Source organism: Helicoverpa armigera, chromosome 27, assembly GCF_030705265.1.
Source record: "Helicoverpa armigera isolate CAAS_96S chromosome 27, ASM3070526v1, whole genome shotgun sequence".
Lineage (NCBI taxonomy): Eukaryota > Metazoa > Arthropoda > Insecta > Lepidoptera > Noctuidae > Helicoverpa > Helicoverpa armigera.
This window is the reverse complement of record NC_087146.1, coordinates 3,012,766-3,034,182: the sequence shown is the minus strand read 5'-3', so window position 1 is coordinate 3,034,182 and position 21,417 is coordinate 3,012,766. Positions and strand designations below refer to the sequence as shown.

General features: G+C 34.3%; 1 protein-coding gene and 1 long non-coding RNA gene across 13 annotated transcripts in view; one reads left to right on the top strand and one right to left on the bottom strand.

The window, feature by feature from the left end:
• The window catches only part of LOC110373773 (probable nuclear hormone receptor HR3), a 132,721-nt gene that overhangs the window by 1,854 nt on the left and 109,450 nt on the right, over positions 1-21,417 (bottom strand). For 9 of the 12 annotated variants that reach the window (XM_021331122.3, XM_049844360.2, XM_021331120.3 and 6 more), the window contains 10 exons: positions 15,284-15,397; positions 13,997-14,110; positions 7,267-7,435; positions 5,697-5,896; positions 4,800-5,315; positions 2,577-2,691; positions 2,055-2,209; positions 1,386-1,494; positions 931-1,049; positions 430-580 (listed from right to left, as the gene is read on the bottom strand). In XM_021331122.3, coding sequence (XP_021186797.1) covers positions 430-580; positions 931-1,049; positions 1,386-1,494; positions 2,055-2,209; positions 2,577-2,691; positions 4,800-5,315; positions 5,697-5,896; positions 7,267-7,435; positions 13,997-14,110; positions 15,284-15,397 — 1,762 coding nt within the window. The remainder of the gene's footprint in view (positions 1-429; positions 581-930; positions 1,050-1,385; positions 1,495-2,054; positions 2,210-2,576; positions 2,692-4,799; positions 5,316-5,696; positions 5,897-7,266; positions 7,436-13,996; positions 14,111-15,283; positions 15,398-21,417) is intronic. The other 3 variants (XM_049844393.2, XM_021331124.3, XM_049844404.2) reach the window with 1 other exon arrangement.
• Positions 2,988-4,377, top strand: LOC110373775 (uncharacterized). The gene is made up of 3 exons (XR_007511480.2): positions 2,988-3,133; positions 3,603-3,730; positions 4,215-4,377. It is a non-coding gene; the product is annotated as an uncharacterized LOC110373775 (long non-coding RNA).

The window sequence follows — 21,417 nt, the reverse complement described above, 5'->3', positions numbered from 1 at the left end:
ATTGTAAGTCTCAGAACAATTCTATATACACGTAACGTGGAACGTTTCTGTTCTTTACATTACTCCAGCAGTTTCAGAACTCAATAACCATTATGGTAAGTTTTAAAGCTAAAAACGCCTGCTAATAGCTTTCTTTAGTTTTTAGGAAAAAACTCTCTCATTCTCTAACTTATGTAAATATTATAAAGCTGAAAAGTTTTTTTATGTTTTGAACGCTACAAACAAACAGCTAATGTCGGGAACTACTGACACTGTTCCGATTAGGAAAAATCTTTCAGCGTTAGACAGTCCATTTATCAAGGAAAGCACCAGACTACTTTTTATAAGAGTACACGTAAGCAGTTCCCACAGGACACGGGTAAAACAACTGGCTGAAGCTAGTCTGCAATAATAACACGTAATAACTTAAGGTTCCGTAGAAGTACATACCTGAAGGTGGGTATCTTAGCGAGCAGCGTGTCCAGCACAGTGACGTCTCCCTTGAGGGGGGCGTGGTTGGTCTCGATCTCGTGCCGCATCGCCGCCATCGACATGTTGAACAGGCACTGGATCTCAGGGTTGCCACGGACGCCGTGCCGCTCTGAGGATTGAAAGTTGGTCGGTTTAGTATATGTTTAAGTTATATGAACATAATATGGATTTAAAAACTTTGTATTGTAAGGTAAAATTAGGACAGATGATGGTTTTGTTATTTTGACAACATAAGTAATTTGGGAGATATTTTGAAAACATGAAGGTACTGCTGCTGCTTTTGTCAAGTCATGTTTTTTTAGACTCTGTTTCCTGAATGTTTTATAGAAATTCCTGTTTTTAATTTTAACATTCTACAATTTGTAAAGATACCATTTTTTGACATATTTTACCAACTTCGCAATAAGGAGGTTCATAATTCAACCGCATATTGTAAGGTCAAAATGTGACATGTCTTACCTGGCCACAATAGCACAAGGCTCTGGTATAGCGCCAGTTCAGTCTCAGTGAGTTTGAGTCGAGCGATCGTCTTGGCCGCGTCGAAGATACCAACCACTAGCGCCACGTCGCGGGGGTCACTGGAATTCAAATATCATTCGTTATAGATATAAGTATATTACTTAAGATACACTCCAGTATGCTATTGAAATAAATTATGTATCAAAGGTTTTTTTTTTTAATTTTAATAAGTATGTACCAAAATGCTACTTTTCTCTATTTTTTATGTAAAATTCTAGGATTAAATGTAACTTACTAATACACACAAATACTATATATTTTCAGCAATGCATTAAAATTAAAATCAAAGGAGAATAATATGAGCCACGTCTCAAAAACACTCAAAGTTACATTTAAAACCAGAATATTACATTTAACCCTAGAATCTCAGAATACAACCCATAAAATGAACTCACCGTGCATGCACACACTCTCTGATGGACAGCACCGCATCACCGTATAACACTTGGTCACGATTGACGTCTATCAGTCGTGACAGCCGGACTATGGCTAGCTCGAACGAGCCTGAAGGGAAAAGGGTTAATTAGTAAATGGTCTATATAGTCTGCGCGTTAATTAATGAGGTTTCGGGCCATAAGTTTTAGTAGAGATGGGATGCGTAATGAGAACAACAGTATATACTAGCTTCTGCCAGCGGTTTCAACCGTATTCAGTTGTTGAATATTTCGCTTTCCCAAATAATAAGTAGCCGAATAATTCTGCGAGTGGGATAGAAAAATAATTTATGGCCTGAATCTCATAATCGTTAATGCGCAGAGTGACAGGGGTAGTGGTTTATGATGCCATGAGGTTAATGAATGATGGTGAAAACAGTTCTTTTAAAAATGTTTATTGCTTATTGGAAAAATATGAGAGTTTTTAAATTCAAATGAATGGAAATCGTTTTTATATATTTTTTTTCATTTTGAAGCACTGCAAATTTATACATGGTAAGCTGAAGTATATCTGACAATAAAATTACTCCGCTATTATGTACAGTAATTATTTTCAGTATTGTACTCTTAAATCTTGTTTAACAATTTTTTTATAATGACAATGAAATGATCAATGGATACCATACTCACCAGATTTCAAGAGCAAAATCTGATCATCCTGAGTCAGTTTCATGAACCCGGGTATAAGTTTAGCGAACTCGATAATATTCTGAATCATCCCAGTTAATTTGTCTGCACAATCCAGCCACATTTCCTCGTACGTCATTGAACTATAGTATAGAAGCCTGTAATGAGTAAAAGAAGTTATAAGTAAAAAGCAAAATTATAAGTTATAAGTAGTTATAAATTATAAGTGGAGTTTAAAAGTGTTATAAGTTATAAGTAGTTTTATGTTTTATAGTGGGAAAAATTATAGTTTTTGATAGCAACCCTTTTATTTAGTGGCAGTGGCTGCTGCTGCGGTTCAGGGTTCGATGCCCAGGTGGGGCAGGGGTAGATTTTTCTGTTAGGAAAATGTTTGGGTATATTTCTTTTAAAATGGTGATTTTCACCCAGACATGCGTACTTTATTTAACCCTCCCTCCAATTTCAATAACAGAGAAAAATGAAGCAGTGGTTTGAAGGTAGAATTAATTATTGGTTTCTACTTACTTGGAGACATCCTGTGGCTTTCTGAACATCTCATGAATGAACTCCAGTTTGGGGTTGGTATTTGCGTGTGCTTCTGCCAAACTCTTCACCAGAACTTTGCTGATGTCACCCTCAGCTGTGGAAGAAAGAATACGTTTAGCTACCCGTCGATAGATGGCGTTGTTTTCAATTGGCAACAAAAAGTTTCTGTAATACCGAAATAAAAAATGCAGGATGTAATTTTACAAAAATTATAGCAATAATACTAAAAATAATTTTAGCAAGCATTACATTACAAAATAAATGAAAACATAACCAAACTCAAATGTTCCGAAAAAAAATAACAGAAAAAAAAATCTTTTGACTTTGACAATAAACTGTCAAATTTACCATCATAAATACATCATAAATATGACAAATAAATGTTGAATATTTAGCGTTTTGAAGAAATTGGTTTTATATTGTCTATATTACAAATACTTTAGAAAAATATGGGATAATTTGACAGAGAATTATAAAGATGGGTATAGACCCACTATCTGCCTTTTTATTGGGCACCTGTTGTTGTGTATGTTGGCGTAAGTATATTAATTAATTATAATCACAATATTGCATAGATAACTATTATATATTAACTGTAAATCGGGTTCTATATGTAAAAACCTTTAATAGTGACATCACTGTAACACAGTGATGTCTCTATACTAAGAAGAAAGACAGATTTTATAAAAAAATATATTTTTTTGCTCTAGCACTTAATAAGGCCCAAAGCCTCCTGGTGTTTTACGAGCCTTAACGCTTGAAGAAAGGCCAAAATGTTAAACGATAGTAAAATAGGGAGCCTTAGACGTAGTTGTCATAGATTTAAATTAAAAAAATATGATTATCCATTATTTCAACAAGACTTTTTTATTGTTAAGTTAACTATGATATATTCAGACTTTTTTGTACCTAAATTTAGCTTTTCATCTGAGTACTATCTACCGAGCAAAAAAAAATTCTGAAACTCAATACTATTATTCACAGTATAATCTATGGTTGCTCTAGCTTGTCTATTGCCGCTGTGTTTGTCTCTGCCCGTGATCCCGCTACCGATGTTGATAATACGGGATCAGAGGCCCTGTCCTAGTCCACAGAACCCTCAATATAGAGCTGAGACTGGGTTCCCGGGAGGTGTAAGTTCCATTTTTTTATTAATAAACCTGTACTAATATTTAAAACTGAAGAGTTTGTTTGGTTGAACGCGCTAATCTCAGGAACCACTAATCTGTTTTGAAACATCTGCCAAACTTTTTCCCAACTATGTTGGGGTTGGCTTCCAATTTAAACGGATGCACCTGAGTACCAGTGTTTTACAAGGAGCGACTGCCTATCTGACCTCTTCAACCCAGTAACCCGAGCAACCCAATAAGCTACAGACAGTAACTTTTTCATATAACTGTTTCTTTCTACAACCTATCTTTAGCGCTAAGCGGTCTTGTTTCCCCACTTGATAGAAAATTTAGAGCATGAGCCATATGAGTAATTTCGATTCCTGTCTCTAATAAGCAAGTCAATAGATATGTTATTGAATAGATACAGTAGTTTTGGCGCTTCAGACAGAAAGCCAGAGTTATTTTCTTATTCACAATATTTAAGTAAGGCTTTATATATTTTCAGTTGAGAAGCAGTCTAAGAACATTCCCATTTGACTTCAGTGGACAACGATATAACGTTATTTGGGATAATAATGATTTAGTCTTTCAGCCGACGAGTAAAGCTTTGGTTACTGAGTGAAATTTCCTTGTAATTTGTGTATTTCGTATTAAATTATTTCAAATGTCATACTGGCTTTGTTATTTTTAGTCTATCGTCCCCACTCAGAGACATTTAATGGTTACTTAAGCCATTCCTTAGTGAAGGATTTGTATGACATTCCGTCACTAAGGACTGACTTAAGTAATCATAAAATGTCTCTGAGTGGGAAGGTATGAGCCATTTTCGTTCTCTACGATAGCTTAACTAATATTTTTTAATCTTTACCCAATACTGGTAGAATGTCCTCAAATGAGGACAATCATTTTTTATGTAGTAACAATAGTGTGCCCAAACGAGGACAGCCATTATAACTATCATATATCTATACATATATGAAATAATTCAGTGTACAACCAAAATAAAAACGAACAAAAAAATAACTACAATAACAAAAAAAGAACTAGCAAAATAAACCAAATAGCTGCAACGATCCAACAGACGACTTACAAGGCAAATCATCACTGGAACTATGACTGGATCCTTGGTGTCTTCTATTCGTCACAGCATTAGGATTTACCATTCCCATCCCAGACATATTCATATTCAAGGGATCCATCAACCTTCCATGACCACTACTCGAAGTCAGGTCATCCGGGCTCAAATCCTCACTCGTCAAGGACACTGAACTCTGCCCACTGACCAGCACAGAATTCTGAATGTCCATAGGACTGTGTTGGATGTTCGACGGACTGTGCAAAAATGTTGTGGAGTCCACGTAACTGGCTACGAGGTTATCAACTCCCATTGATGTTTCTGGCTTGATTTCTTGCTTTATATTAATGACTCCGCTGGAAATTGATGCTGGGGATTGAATCCTGTCCTGTTCGTAGCGATCGAATTCCTGTATTCGCGTTCTTGGCAGCTCTATGGATGTTTGTCGCATGGATGTCGTGGATGTGGTGGCTGTCGTGGTGGATGTTGAGCCGGATGGTCGGACTATTGTTGTCCCTTTTTGTTGTTCGTCTATAGGTAAGGTGGATGTTAGTTAGGTACTATGTTCTACGAAGCTATTGGTTATTTTGGTGTCTGATCTGTAAGTTCTACATTCTATCCTGCCACGAAATAGGTGAGATATCACTACCTAATTCTGCCTGATTTCCATATAGCAGTGAGGTCAATTGATGTGACACTTTTTCATTAGAATTTATACCTTAAAGTAATTAAGAAACCCTGTCCAAATTGAAGTAACCTTCCACCTACAATAGAAGTATTGGAAACATACTGTTCATAGATAATTGTTACATGACTCTCCTCAGCTATCTCCCTTCAAATCACACATTTCTTTTTGTATGTCGCTACAAATACATAAGTACAACATTACAAAAATATCCAAAAAATACATACCATGACTAATAAAATCAGGATCCAAGAATCCCCCGGTCTGTTTCGGCTCGTAAGCCGTGGTGGAGTCTACGTAATCAGCCGACACGTCATAGGGCTGCTGTTGTGGTGCTTGAGGCTGTATGCCTCCCATGTTGGACTGTAGCGCCGGCCCGGCGTTGTTGTACCCATATGAGGACAACGGCGACCCGTAGCCCGGGTAGCTATAATTAAAAAAAAAAACTTTGATAAGTATGTTACAGGTATTATTAACTATGCCTAGTCAAGGGATATTGGGGTGACTGGGTAACTGGGTAGAAGAGGTCAGATAGTCAGTCGCTCCTTGTAAAACACTGGTATTCAGCTGCACCCGATTAGACTGGAAGCCAACCGCAATTGGCAATTTCAGACTTAAAATCCAGGTTTACATAAGATGTTTCCTTTGCTCTTAAATTAGTTATAGTGTCCAAGATAAAGTTGGAAAGTAAGAAACAATTGTGATTTTGCAGCAATAAAACCTGCTTAAATTGGTCCATTCTAATTGAATTAGTGTCTGTAGGTTGACTTTAGACCACCACTGATTTTCACTGAATAAGCTTTAAATAATATAATAAGTTATAGAGGTAATATAAACTTGAAGAATTATGTAGCTGTAAATTGATTTTGTGTTAACAGCTCCTTCAGCTAACGTTTTATGTATTTCCAAGACTTCTAATGATAATAAGTTTGCATGTACAAGTAGGCAGTGGCTTTAAATACAGTTGAATGCTAATTAGAGTCTCATTACAAGGAGCAACGGTATATGGAATCTGCGAACAAAGATTTGAGCCACTCAAGCGGTATTTACGCTATGTTTAAAACAAAAACTACGGTTGAACTCCAACACATATCAATTACAGTAGCTATCAAGAATGATGAGTAATTGAAGTATTATACCACTTATAAACAAAAAAACTGTCGCTTCAACATTTTCCCCTCATTCTACAACCATTTTACTGTTAATACCATTGAAAAACAAATCGTAAATCTATTACCAGACATCTCAAGCGCGCAATAATAAAAACAGCGCCATCTATCATTCTTAATGAGAAACGCTTAGTACCGCTACCCGATACTAGGTGGCAGTATTTACAGTTTACCGTTAAGCACCATTCAACTTCGTCACGACAGTATACCGTTGGTCGCTTACAATAATGACAGACGTCTGATGCACCGCTGACACAAATTGAGGTCCGTGCAGTAATGAATTACAACGGTGACGGTAAACTAGAAAGCTCGGAGTTCTAACGAGCCACAGCTTTGTCGTTTGACTGCTGACCATTATGCATTTTATTACCAAGTTGCGTGAATACCAAATTATGGTACACGTTTGGTTTGATGTGGACAAGCTATGCTCTTCTGAACACTGTTTATTTTGCTAATAACACTACTAATATTAAAGCCACCAATACGACTTTTTGAAAGATTATTGTAAATTACGCAATATGTATTCAATTCCCTGGCATTTTTTTATCGAAAAGGACCTCAAATAGCTAAGGAAAGACAAGGCCGTCTCTCATAGTTCGGCTATTCGATAACAGATGGCGCAACTTACCCATTGTAGTGACCATGGAACTGGTCGCTTGAGCTCGGCGTCTGCTGTTGAGCGTCGTATACTGAGTCGGGCGCCGTGTCAGTCTGAGCTCTCATCTGTGCGCGATGGAATCTCACCTCATCTTCCACCTTCTCACGTTGCTTTTTCGACATCCGTCCAAACTTCACCGCTGGAAACGAAAAAACGAACTTTAGTTCTGCCACTCTCCGCCACGAGCGCTCGCGTCGCGCACGAAAAACTAATGACATAACAGGGAATCCGATATTCGCATCGTTCCCATGCCTCTTAATATTCACACGACGAAAAAAACGCAGCTAAAATCGGCAAGCCTAACAATACAATGCAATTATGTTCTCAATGACACCTAGCTTCATCGCTTAGTTACTCAATACTCGCACACAGCCGTCACAGTTGTGTGCGAAAGAACGAAACGCGTTTGTGTGTTCGTGTGCGTGAACAAACGGGTGTTGATTGGCTGTGTGTGTAAGGTGTGTGTTTGTGTGCGTCCGGGACACTTCGGCCGTTGGCACACTGCCTAGTAGAACAACGAACTCGCGAACTCTGACGTATGTATGTATAGTACGTCGTGCGAGTGACGTTACTTGCTACGTAATTCTGCGCGATCCCGTTGGGCGGCAACGCGACCGATTTGAATTACGAACGCGGTTCAAACATCGAATTCCTGGCGGCGTGCCTTTTTAATTTAGTAGCTTAAATTATTTTTTTCGTGGAACACAGATTGTTTGAATTCGTCTATGAATTTCGTTCTTTGTTTGAAAGTTCGATGACTTTAAAATAGCTAGTATAAGTTGAGCTCTCATTCCTAACATTTTGTACGAAAACAAAGTTCTTACTATTTGGTTTTTCTACAAAAGCTTATGAACAGTCAAAGTATAGTTTGGCGTTCCAGATTTTGGTAGAAACATTCAAATAAGTAACAATAGTTGTTTGTTCAGAAGACCAGTGGTGTCTTTGAACTGTATTTGTGTCGAAAAATATTTATTTTCGGTGTTAAATCAATAGAGGAGGCTCTGACGGGTATGCGGAAGGCTTAGCGAGTGTGCCTTGATGATTTCATACTTGCAAATAGACATAAGTTTTACATAGAGATGAATAATAGATAGAGAATATTTAACTATGATTTAAAAACTGAATTTTCTCCAAATAAAATGCTAATTTTCTAATTAATTTTTAACCATCTTCACAAAAAGGACAATTCTCAATTTTAACACATTTTTTGATAGCCAAAAGCCGAGATTTTTAAGCAACAATGACGCGAAGAATTTACAGTAACTAAGTAGGTATCTTACGTGTAAAAACGCAAGCAAAGTCGCGTGAGAACGTCAGTATAAAAAACATTATAAAATATAGAGCTATATGACTTGTTTGAAGAATTAGTGCATGTTACATAAATCCAACCGTTTGTCTGTGTGTGTGAGTCGGTGTATATGTGTGTGTGAGCCGTGTAAAAACTTGAATATGTTTATGTTACGCTTCACGACTGCTACATTGCACAATGTTTAGGGATGTGAATTTATTTTTATCGATGGTTTGAGTTTTATCGATGTTGTTAATTAAATTTGTTGAAAGAAGTTAACAGTGTGTAGGTTTATTAGTTATTTATTTGAATCTTCTCTTTTACAATCTATTACTAAAACTATTAATCTTATTAATTTTATATTTATATTCAGTTAAGTTACAGTTGGAATTCATATTCAGTCGATTTGTTTGGGGCTTACTCCATCTATAGATATATCAAACCTTCCTACACTTACTACTTATAGTTAAAATTTAACTACTAAAGAACTTCACAACTATTTTACTCAAATAAAAGTATAAAGAAAGAGACATATAGTAACAGGGACCCATACAGCATCCCATAATAATAAATCAATACATTGACATAACTAGGGTAGGTATGTATCGACAAATGGACGTAACATGTGATTGTGCAACAAGTAACGCCCATATCACGTGGCCTGTTATGTGAAGGTTTGTAGTGCAGGGCTCTTTTATAGGGGAATTATGGGAATATAATGTTGTGGGGATAAGGTATATTGGCTAAATATTAGCCAAAGTTTGAATGGTAGAGAACGCCTTTGTGCTTTTATGTGTGCAAAAGTGTAATTAAATAAATAAAATGTTTTTTTTTAAGAAAAAGGGGAAATTAAAGTTGGTAAAAGGGCTTTTGATGAAAGCTAACTCTAATTCCTATATGGTAAGAAAAGGCTAGGCAGATGACGTTACTTGTAAGATTTGCCTGCTACTAAAAAGCTTGACAGTTTGTAGGTAAAGAATGGAAGGGATCATCTTTAAGATACAATTTCAATACAAAGATTTGTTTGACATAGAAAAAACTCTACTGTACATGATAAATCCTACGTTTTGTCTTAAAATGTCTCGGGTAAATCTATCTATTTAATAAAACTGACTCCAAATTATGAAACTACCAATAACCACTAGCAGATACAATTCCAAAAAACCCATAATTTGCCAAATAAAATATTGTTTTACGATTTTCGCTGCAAAAATCTCTAAAAAAATCTATGTACCAAATTAAATTAACAGCCCTCTAATAATAAAAACTATCGACAAACCATCATCGATAACGACCAGTAACAGGTCTTACGTAACGAGTCGTCACATCACGCGTGGACGCCGTCCCGCTATGTGAGCGCACGCGATGCCGTGACATATCATAAGTATGTTTTATTATTAATCTTTTATTATGTATGTTTGTTAGAAAAAAAAAGAGGGCGTGGTTGTCGTGTTTTTTTGAAAATATATGTGTTTGTTTTTTAAGGGTGGGGTCTACGTATTTGAAATAAGTGATTTTAAACGTAAATTAGTCGTTTCTTTTGTAAAATCTCTAATTGATAAATGCTTTCAGAAAGAAATAATGTATTAAACTAGGCATACAATATATAAGAGAAATCTTCAATATAATTGACTAAAAGCCCTTTAGTTTACTCTTTATTTTATTATTGAATATATGAGCCTGGTATAGTATTCTAAAGTATTTTTTATAAGTAAATGTTAAAATACTGTTCAAAGTTACAAGAAATTCGACAATAGATGGCGTTACTCGTATCAAATGTACTTTTTCATATAACTTCCGAGTACGATTATTTTAGCTTTTTGCTCAATACGTTTCAGACTGAAATTAAAACTGACCTATAGATAGGTATTTCAACGCTATCTAGAATTCTAGATTAAATTATATCGATTAAGGTAAGACGTAGCAATAAAGTAATGATTCATATAGCCACTGTTTTTATCACATTATATCTTTATATGAATTTTATTATCATAGCGTACTATGCGAGTAACAATACCATATTTATATAATTTTTATGGAAAATTTTATCAACAAGATATATCGATAGCTAATGGGACGTAGACCTAAGCCCAGCACTGGCCTTGCCCAAAAAATATTTTGCCCAGAATTGGGCATAAATTTACTTAATTAAGAATGAGATGTGGTAATTTGGCCACAGTGGTCTAGTAAAAATTTTGCCCAGCAACAAAATTTTGCCCACAATTTAAAATCATGTAAGTGAATTATATTTTTTTCTTAATCATGAATGAAATTTGGTAATATTGATACTAAGGCGAAATATTTTTTGCCCAGCAACAAAATTTTGCCCACAATTTAAAATATGTTCATACGAGTATTTTTATACATGACTGTTTCTCACAGGCAACCAACGTGGAGTACTTATGTATTATAAACAGCGTTATCAGTAGCTGATAAGAGGTCGATGACCGCGCGCTCGCTTCCTCATCGGCGCACGTGTGTTGAGGTAAGTTCATTCTTTTATTTTATTGTGATTATTACAATTTGAAAATGGAATTTGGAACGACTATTTTTGGTATAAGGAAAGGTAGAAGTAGGTATGTGTAGTTATAAATAAATATACATATACTTTAGTAACGATAAATAATGAGCGACCATAAAACTGAACTTAAGACTTCAGCTTTCGAGATTAAGAATCTAAACTAATATTATAATTTCAAGTGTAGCTTTGTCACGCTTTTACAGCAAAATCTAAGATAGATTTGTACTAGCACTGAAATCAGAATTGACCTAACATAAGGGCTAAGTACGTCTATATATATGTCTGAGACTGCGGAATTGTTCGCGCGAGTTACCGCGGCCCTGGTTCACAAAGGGCTCCAGAAGGAACATGGTGGGTTTTAGTCAGTAAGAGTCTGACACTCCCTCACGCTGCACCCACAGCGGGAGGGGTCAATTGATGATTTCCCACCAACCGAGAAATAAAAGGAACCAATATGTATAGAATTTATCCCTTATCCAGGAAATTTAGGCCCCTTTAATTTAGAGTGTGTGTCTTTGGGTAAAACCCAATTTCAAAAAGGTTTTGACGTAAATAACCCACATCCCTGATTAAAATAATCTATATATTAATCTAGTAATACTAACCTTGACTACTACTTGACCGATATAATTTGTATTTTTTAACATTGAACAGAACACGTAATATTTTGTCATATGTTTCGATAAAAAATTAAGCCGGATGCTACTCTGTAGTATATATAAAATATTCTATAACGGATCTTATCATTTAAGATTTTATTGATTGATTGACGTCAATTTTCAATGATATATGTGTATGTAATTTGTGGAATTTTAAGCTCAAAAACTATCAACTTGTACCATTCAACTATAACTTTTTTACGCAAACCATACTCTTGAGACACATCCCCAATTGACGGCAATGGGGAGCATTTTTAAACGATTTCAAAAAAAAGACCCACCCAAGCAAAAATGTGAAAGACTGCCAAGTTCGATAAAATGGGAACACTTCGCCTATAAAAGAAGTGAGATCTGAATAAGTACCAAGTTCCATACACATACCTCAGTTAAAAATAGTTACTTTTTCATGATGTTACTTGGCAAGTTTTCATACATCTTGTTATAAACCTACTAAACGCAATGAATCAAGTATTTAATTTTCTATTAAAACTTGCCAAGTAACATCATTAAAAAGTAACTATTTTTAACTGAGGTATGTGTATGGAACTTGGTACTTATTCAGATCTCACTTCTTTTATAGGCGAAGTGTTCCCATTTTATCGAACTTGGCAGTCTTTCACATTTTTGTTTTGGGTGGGATTTCATTTATTTTTGTAAGGTTGTTTATTTTATTGTTTTCTTATTATTAAGTTAGTTAAGGAAATGTCTCATTTATATTATCTTTCAGATTTTTGAATATGCACTATGCTTCTTACAAAGAAATAAACTAGATTAACTAAATGGACTAGATTTACCAACTGACTGACATGACATGTTATCATATCCTATTATGTTCGTGGATCAAACTTACACATTCGTTATTTTCGAAAGTGACTCACACTTGGCCGTTTTCAGATTTTTACTTTACTTTGACTAAATACAAACCTTTGTAACGAATTTCAGATCGGTACGACCATTCGAAGATATATTATATAAATATAGATAAAGGACAATGGGCGATTCCGGTCCAAATGTCCACCACGAACGAGACCTATATGGCTAGATAGCCCGTTAAATATAGAACATTTTTTGTTATGAAAGTAAAAAAAATATAATGCCAGAAAAAAGTTATAGCAAAATCAAATAAAACATTTTATAGATTTTTTCAATTACTTTTCGTGATGTTCGATTTTCGTACTTTCTGTAACTTCTGATAAAATAGAATTGTTCATTATTAAAGAGAAGACACCACCAGTTACATCGAACTTTCTTAGATCCAGGCACCGCTGAGTATATTCAAGCACTTCTGGCGCCTCAATTATATGAAAATATGGGCTGTTTATATGCAAAGGTGTCTTACTCATCTTAGTTTTAGACAAAGTGCGGAAATGGAAGTGGAATAAAATAAAAAATAATAATGATAACATACAAAAACTACCGAAACTGAAGAATACATTTTTGGCTATAACTTTTTTTTGGCATTGCTTTTTTTTACTTTCTTACTAAAAGTTACTCTAAATTAAGTGGACTATTTAATTATATAGGTCTCGTTCGTGGTGGACATTTGGACCAAACTTCATACATTCTTGCCCAATCTCCTTTAGTTCGTTTTAGTTCCTTAGGGGTATAAACACCTTCATTATTTTGAAACTGACTCACACTTGGCCATTTTCAGATTTTTCCCTTTGCCTTGACATAAAGACCTACCTCCATGCCAAATTTCAAGTTAATACGACCATTGGAAGTGGTGTAGGTTTTTGATGAGTGAGTCAGTCAGTCAGTGAGTGAGTGTATAGTAAAAATAGCGATTTTCTGACGTCAATATCTCAAGACCCACAATAGGTATATTAATGAAATTTTGTATTTTAGATAAGTGAGGGGGTCTCAACAGGTACTAGAAATTTGATATGCGTAAATAAAATAGATTTTGAGTTACAGGGGGGTCGAATTTGGCCCGAAATGGTTCGTGTAATATAACCCACGGCCGGTGTGTCGCTTTTTTTGCTCGAACTTGGCGGACACACTGCCGTGTGTCTAGATTCTCAGTTTGACCTCTCTGTACGTATGTTTTACGCGCGTTTATCTCACGTTTGGCTGTACCGATTTTGAAGCTTTTTTAGCATAATATTTGTCAGAATAAAGAGCTTTGACTTTGACTTTCAGCCTTAGAGTTTTTACGTGTATTCATTATATTATTGATCTCGCTTTTTTATGTAGATTTTTTTTTCTTCATATAAAAAGGTGTGTACTCACCATCACGGCTCATTCCAAGTTTGAGGCATTTCTGCAATCTGCAATACTGACAACGATTTCTGTTGACCCGGTCGACCACGCAGGCTTTATTCCGTGGACACTGGTAGTTCACCACTGGAAGAGAGTCATGGGTTAGTATCGATTACTGGGTGTTTAAGAATCGAGTAGAATAATCGAGAGATTTTGGAGACTAGTAAAAAAACGAATAGTAGGTACATAAAGGTACCTCCCCTGTAGGAATTTTTTAAAGTTCATGAATGGTTTAGTTGACCAATAGTCATTTAAATGCAAATTATCAAAATGTTGATCAGTTGTTATCGTATTCTAGTTAATAGAAACTTAGAATATATCAACCTATTTTTATTGGAGGCTCCAAAATCTCTCTAGTTTTACTATATTTAGAATACTGACCGATTTATTAATAATTATTACAATGAGTTACCAATGCATGCAATTACTGATTAATTTGAACTACTTTTTGTTAAATTGTATTTTAATAAGAGTTCAAATCTTACCCGGAACTTGACTAGATGCAAAGGAAATATTTTCAAAAAAGGTAGATAATAATTCAATTGGTTCCTTTCATAATATTGTATGGTAGTGTATAAAAGGTTATTACCTTTTAAAGCCATGCCATAACTTATACTGGGTACAGCTTACCCCCTAGAAATCAACACCCTAATAATTATGGTATACCTATTTCTTATTAATATAGCACCCCATATAACTTCGCCATATTTTGGGAGCCCCATAAAAAAAATACATGCAAAACTATTCTAAGGAAATACAAATGTTTATTCCTAGGTTTGAACCAGGACGGGGCAGCGGGATTGTTCGCGCGAGTTACCGCGAGCCTGGTACACTGTGGGCTCCAGAAGGAACATGGTGGGTTTTAGTCAGTAAGAGTCTGACACGCTGCACCCACAGCGGGAGAGTTTCTATATACCAAAAATGTGACTGAAGTGGGATTCGAACCCACAAAAGTAACAGTTATTAATAGCTTAATTTACCCTAATAAAGAAGCTTTCCCTCATAGATTTCTATTTTTTTGCCATGGCAAATAAAATGAGAATAAAAATGAGAATCTTGACTTTTGGCCTGTGTTCAAAATGTCTCAAGGGTGATCAGATCTATCATGTTTTAGACAGTATGATAGTCTCTAAAAGGTCTATCTATGAGTAAGTAGTTCTTTATGTCTACGTTTGTATTTCTCCAAGTAGTAAGTGCCTACACAAGGAGTATGCCTAAATCTATAGTACTAAAAATAGCAGTAAAAAAGACGCCGACCTGTGCTCTGTGATCGCCTGAAGAAACCCTTGCACCCCTCGCAGGTGATGACGCCATAGTGGACTCCAGATGATTTGTCCCCACACACCTTGCATGGTATTATTTCGATTTGAGCTGGAACAAATAGAAAAGGAACATTAATTTTGATGAAAAAATATATAGGGTATTAAGAGATATAATGGGACAATATTGTCTTTTTTTTGGTCATATACTTATTGAGGCTTAAATATAAATGTCAGTTTTCTTCAAACTGTTTACATACTATGAATTTTCACATTCAATTTTCCGATAGAAACTGTTGTTTTAAGAACAACGGAAGTTTACGTTGTCGGTGAAAAAGGTACTTAGGGTAACAGGATAATCTTGAGAGATTTTGGGAAAATAATGATCACAGTGTAAGTATTCTCGTCTCAGAAGATATTATTTTGTAATTATTAAAGCAGTGTGTAACAAAAATCCAAATAGATGCATAACTTTGCAATTTACACCTAATAACCAGCAAACAGAAGTTAAAGCCTACTGTCACTTTTCGCGGCAAAAAAACAAATATGGCCGACTTAAACGTCACACAATCACTTCAAACTCAAAAAAGGAACTATTTTTTTTACTTCTTTTTTATTCCCACAGTTTCTTTTTGTGCCAATAACTTTCGTTACATAACAATTATAAATAAAACCTTATCCTGCTTATACCATTCTCATTGGAGCGTTAAGAACTGGTCTTCGATTAGCGGCCATTTTTGGTACGAGTTCATTGACCTCGAGGCAAGGTCGGAACGCGGACGATGACTTCGTTTGAATGTGTGCGTTCGTGTGCGGATAGGGACAGCCCTTTTGTAATAGTGTGTGTTTTGTGATGTTCGATTTTTTTGCTTATGTTAGATAAAATTGATAGTGTAATTTTTTTGTTGTGTGTTTTAGCCGATTTTCCAAAAAGGGGGAAGTTTTCAATTCATCAAAATCTTTTTTTTTGTATCTATCAGATATTATGTCAAGTTAGAGTTTCACTAATATCGGTGCAGCCATTTGAAAAATGTTTGTTAGACATGTATAATGTATATTTAATTCCACATTTCAAATATTCGCTAGGATAGTTGAAAAATGAGATATTTTCTTCAAAATTATTAAGAAAATAACTATTTTTATTGTAAAAAGGGGAAAATTTTAAAATCAATTCTTACACGTGTCTAGTTAAATAAGTTTTTAATGAGAGATATCATTAAAAACCTATTTACTTCGAGATAGGTTATGAATGTTATTGATATCATATGTTTGGGATAAACTAGAATTAATATTAATTTGAGTATCTTCAATTTTAACAAATCCAAATAATACATCATCAGCCTTTTCCCAACTATGTTGGGGTCGGCTTAAAGTCTAACCGTATGCAGCTGAGTACCAGTGTTTTACAAGGAGCGACTGCCTATCTGAACTCCTCAACCCAGTTACCCGGGCAACTCAATACCCCATGGTAAGACTGGCTGTCAGACTTACTGGCTTCTGACTACCCGTAACGACTGCCAAAGGTGTTCAAATGACAGCCGGGACAATAGTCTCCCAAGCAACTGGATAAATAATGATGAAATAGATTGATTGTATAAAATGACATTAATGAGTAAAGCATTCCGTAGAACGGAACTCAAAAACAATAGTTTGTAACGTTCCGTTTTACACAACAGTTGACAGTTTCGTTAACGACAATCTTTGCAATATCCTTTTGCCTTGTTTGTTTAGATTTCAGAAGTTTAGTTTTTATGCAATAGCAACATTTTTGGAAATAACACTCACTAATCTTTATTTCGCAAAGTTATTTGTAGATAAAGTAGGACACAAAATTACTTAGGTGGAAATAAATAAGAGTACATTGAAGACTAAATAGTAGGCCGACAGTAGATGTTCAATGAGGTCCAATGGTTACCAATTTTTTTTAAAGAAAATGTTAGTGTTTTGTGATACTTACCTATGAAAGTTTTCAGTCGGTTCGATACTACTAGTAGGATCACAAAAAGACATTTTTAAACTGGACTATAAAGATAATATAAGAATATATAGAAATGAGAATGAAGCTAGGTATATAAGAAGAAAAGTATATTCGGAAAAACTCGCAAATAAAAATTAACAAATAAGTATGTACCTATGTATTATATGACACATAAAAAAATACTCAAAAACCAGCCACATCAAAATCTACCAAGCAGTTTCCTACCAAAGAGACACTACTTCTCTCTCTGTCAACATCTTTCTCTCTCTTTCCCACCGCTCAGCTGATCATGACGTCATCGGCCATCGACCGAGCATTCAGAATTGTATCACGGCCCGCTACGTCATACAACGGTTAGCCTTTTGAATTTAACGTTTAGGATTTACTGTTATGCAATGTGATTTAGTTTTTGTTTTGGAAATGGAATGGTTGGTGTTTGAATTTTGGAGTGTTTGCGTTTGTTTGGTAAATTGAAGATTGGGGTTCCGATTTTGAAAATTTCTTTAGCATACTTATCCTATTTTCTTTTAATTTTTAACGGACTTCAAAAGAAGGAAGTTCTTAGTTTTGCTTCAGGTATGTTTACATTTTTGAGCACGATTATCTCACGTTTGGTTGAACCGATATATTGGCGGATTTCAGCATAGCATTTGTCAGACTTAGGATTTAAGGTTATTAGTGAATTATTTTTTTTTGTAAAATGTTTTCTTTTTAATACAGACTGAAATTCCTTTTTCCTTTTAGCTTCTATTTAGAAGGTAACAATTCTATAACAACGGAAAATTCCTGAGACAACCCCCAAATGTATTCTATTAGTAGTATTCTATATTTCTATTAATTAGTATTCTATTTTTAGATCCAGAAAACCGTCTGTCTTTCCTCTTGGTTTCGCATATCTACTTTTTATCAATTTTGACCCCGACTCTTCATAAAAAAACCCCTAGATACCATTTTTTACTACAATAGGGGCTTACAAATAGCCATAGACATAATAATGATTTCTATTATCCTAATCCTTTTGACAAACCAACACAACAAAACCATAGACATTTCATTCTACACTTGACAAACGTTGATTATATTAAGTATTCGATTTTCAATACATTTGCATTCAATACTATGCTTTACACACCCACCGTACGTCACAGGTCAATGACCTTTTGAAGCCTCGACAAGGCAGTCTTAGGGCTGCTAAGCTATTTTTAGCTTAAATGTGTCTTTTAGTTTTGAAGAATTAGTGCGAAATTTGTGAATTTTTCTCTTGAAAATTGTAACATTTTGGCAGAAAAAGAGTTATATTTTGTTTGTAGAACATTTTTACACTAAAAACTAAGTTGAATTGTGCTAAAAACACAAAAATAAAGTACGCTACCCAACCGTGGGTCTAGTACCAAATTTAAATTTTAATCTACCAGGGTTCATCGACCGCAGTTGTCCGAACTAGCGCTTCAAACAACTTTATTCTGACACCCCTAATTTCGGGAATACGACTCTATCTCAAAGTGATAAAGTTTAATTTAGAACAACAATTTGTTGCGAAATTGCGAAATTAATTTTGTATTTGCTAGTTCGAAATTCGAATGTGAGTCGAGAAATTGTTGCTGTTTTATCTTTTTTTTTTTGCTAGAACCTTCTTTGAGGCTCGTTTAATTCGTGTACGTTATTCTAGTAGAAAAATAAATACTTTTCAATGAAAAGTAATTATTTTAAATTACTACTGACATCTCAATAAAATAAGATATTTTCTCTTCTATCTTTTGACTCGAGAGTAAAAATAATGCCAATATTATGTTTTTCTTTGATAAAGAATTCCGGCAATGCTCTTCACACACTTACTCTAGATTTTTTCTGTTGTTTTATTTCATAGAATAAGTTACCACAGGTGAATAATTTCCTCGATTTTCCTTAGTAATTTTAAAATGACAAGCATACAAATTAAATTAATTTTCACCTCTGCAAAAAAGTTAAATAAAGGTTATTAAGTTGCAGTCAGCATAAGTACATTAATACTGGTTGCAACAGATTAAAAATTGCATAACAAGAGATGCAACGTGATGCAATGGAGCTACAGTTATTGAAATAAGCAATACGTCTTGTAATGACAATCATTGTATCACCAAAGATGTTTGATATCAGCATTATTTAATATCAGTAAATCATTTCATTTATCGGTCATGAAAAAAAGGATTTTTAGAGGTCGTTCAATTTAAGGAAAACCTTGATCAATCTTATCAAATATTGCACGTAAGGTAATACCTAAAACATATGTACGCGGTCAGATTGAGAACATCTTTCTTTTTTTAATTCAATAAATAAAAAAGGTTAAATTACTCAGCAACAGATAAAGTTGATTTTATAACGCCATTTTCAATGGACAATGAATTTTTTAGCAGAAGAAAAATGCTGAAGCACTGAAATATCAAAATAAAATCAACATTACAAAAAAAATACACATTATGACTCACTTTTCCACACAAAACACGACTTTTCTACCAATATTTACAAAACTACTCATAGGTACTATTCTTAACGACAACCCCAGACCGAGGAAACCACGTAAACATCCTTCTATAATTATTAAATCGCTTTTAAATATAGTTTTTGGCTTCAGATCAGCTGTTGGAGGTCAAAGAACTCGATCTATTGTTTCAATAATGTATTGTAATGACATTCTTCTATCGTTGCACAAGTTTTAAATGACCTGTCTGCTATTGTGCATTAAAAGGTATAAAATAAAGATACTTTTTTTTATTAAAGTTGCTACTGGTATGCTAGTGGTCAATGCTAGTAGTAATAGTGTCTAAACGAAGCATTAGGATTTGAAACGAGAACAGTGAATTAAAAAAAAGGCCTTATGTAGCTTTTGTATTCGAATTTCAAAATGCTTGATTTTCATTTGTTGTAAAAGCTATGACTGTCGTCCATTTTGAATTTTATTAATTTGAATTTGTGTTTCTTTAATTACTGTTTATAGATCAAAAGTGTCTGAATTAAACGAAACGTACTTATCACTCCTTTTATAAATTACCAGCTGATTTCAGACTGTAGCCTTTAAACAGTGAACGATTTTTTTAAAAAAATTGGTTCAGTAGTTTCGTAATATAAACAAACAAAGAAAAAATTGTTTCCTCTTTATTATTATATTAGTATAGATTGTCTGACTCAGATGTACTGAAGAAATATTATAATATTGAAAGTCAAGGAACGACCTTGCCGTTTAATATTGTTATATAAAACTGTTCATATTATCATAATCTTCACCAATATAATAATAATAAGTCTTCATACATAAATATTGACAATGTAATCATATCGAAAATATTCAGATACGAGAAATAATGAGAAATTGCTATTACTAGGAAATTCTTGGGTAGTGATATCATACCTCTTTACGTGTAGGCTGAATATTGGAGATGCCTTTGCTCGTTCGAATATCAAAAAGTAAAAATATAGAAAGAAAAAAAAACTACTTCAATAGTATATCTTACTGTACTGAAAACCGCATCAAAATCGGTTTAGCTAAACATGAGATAAGTAAGTAAGTTGCACACAAACACACATTCAGATCCAGAGAACCGCCTTTTTTTGAAGTCGGTTACAATGATTATTATATTTTGTTGCTACCAATAGAAAATAAACTATAAATTCCATAATATTGATTGCAATGTTTATAACTGGTTATGCGGTTAAATAATTATTGTTTTATCCTCAAATGAAAATAAATAATTTTGCATTGTGGTGCGTTTTTATCAGTAAAAGGTAAACGTCCTTATAGCTTGTTAATGACCCAGACATATGAATCAAAGAATATAAGGTTTACTAGTTAACTTATAAAAAAATATTTTTCCAAAAAAAAACGACTTTAATATTACCTATACCTAGGTAAAACCTTCTAAGGCTGATTCTCTGAAAATACGTGAGATAATAGCATACAAACATACATACTCGTACTCGGTCAAATTGACAACCTCTTTTTTGAAATCAGTTAAAAAGACTCATTGATTAAAAAACTTGACGTAGGTAATACTTCTTAAAACAATTGAACAAACGCTTGTCTATGACTATCAAACGGGGAAAAAACAAGATAAAAAAAAAACGTAAGACCAAGCCTACAAAAAAATATATATTTGATAAGTATGACAAACTGATTCATT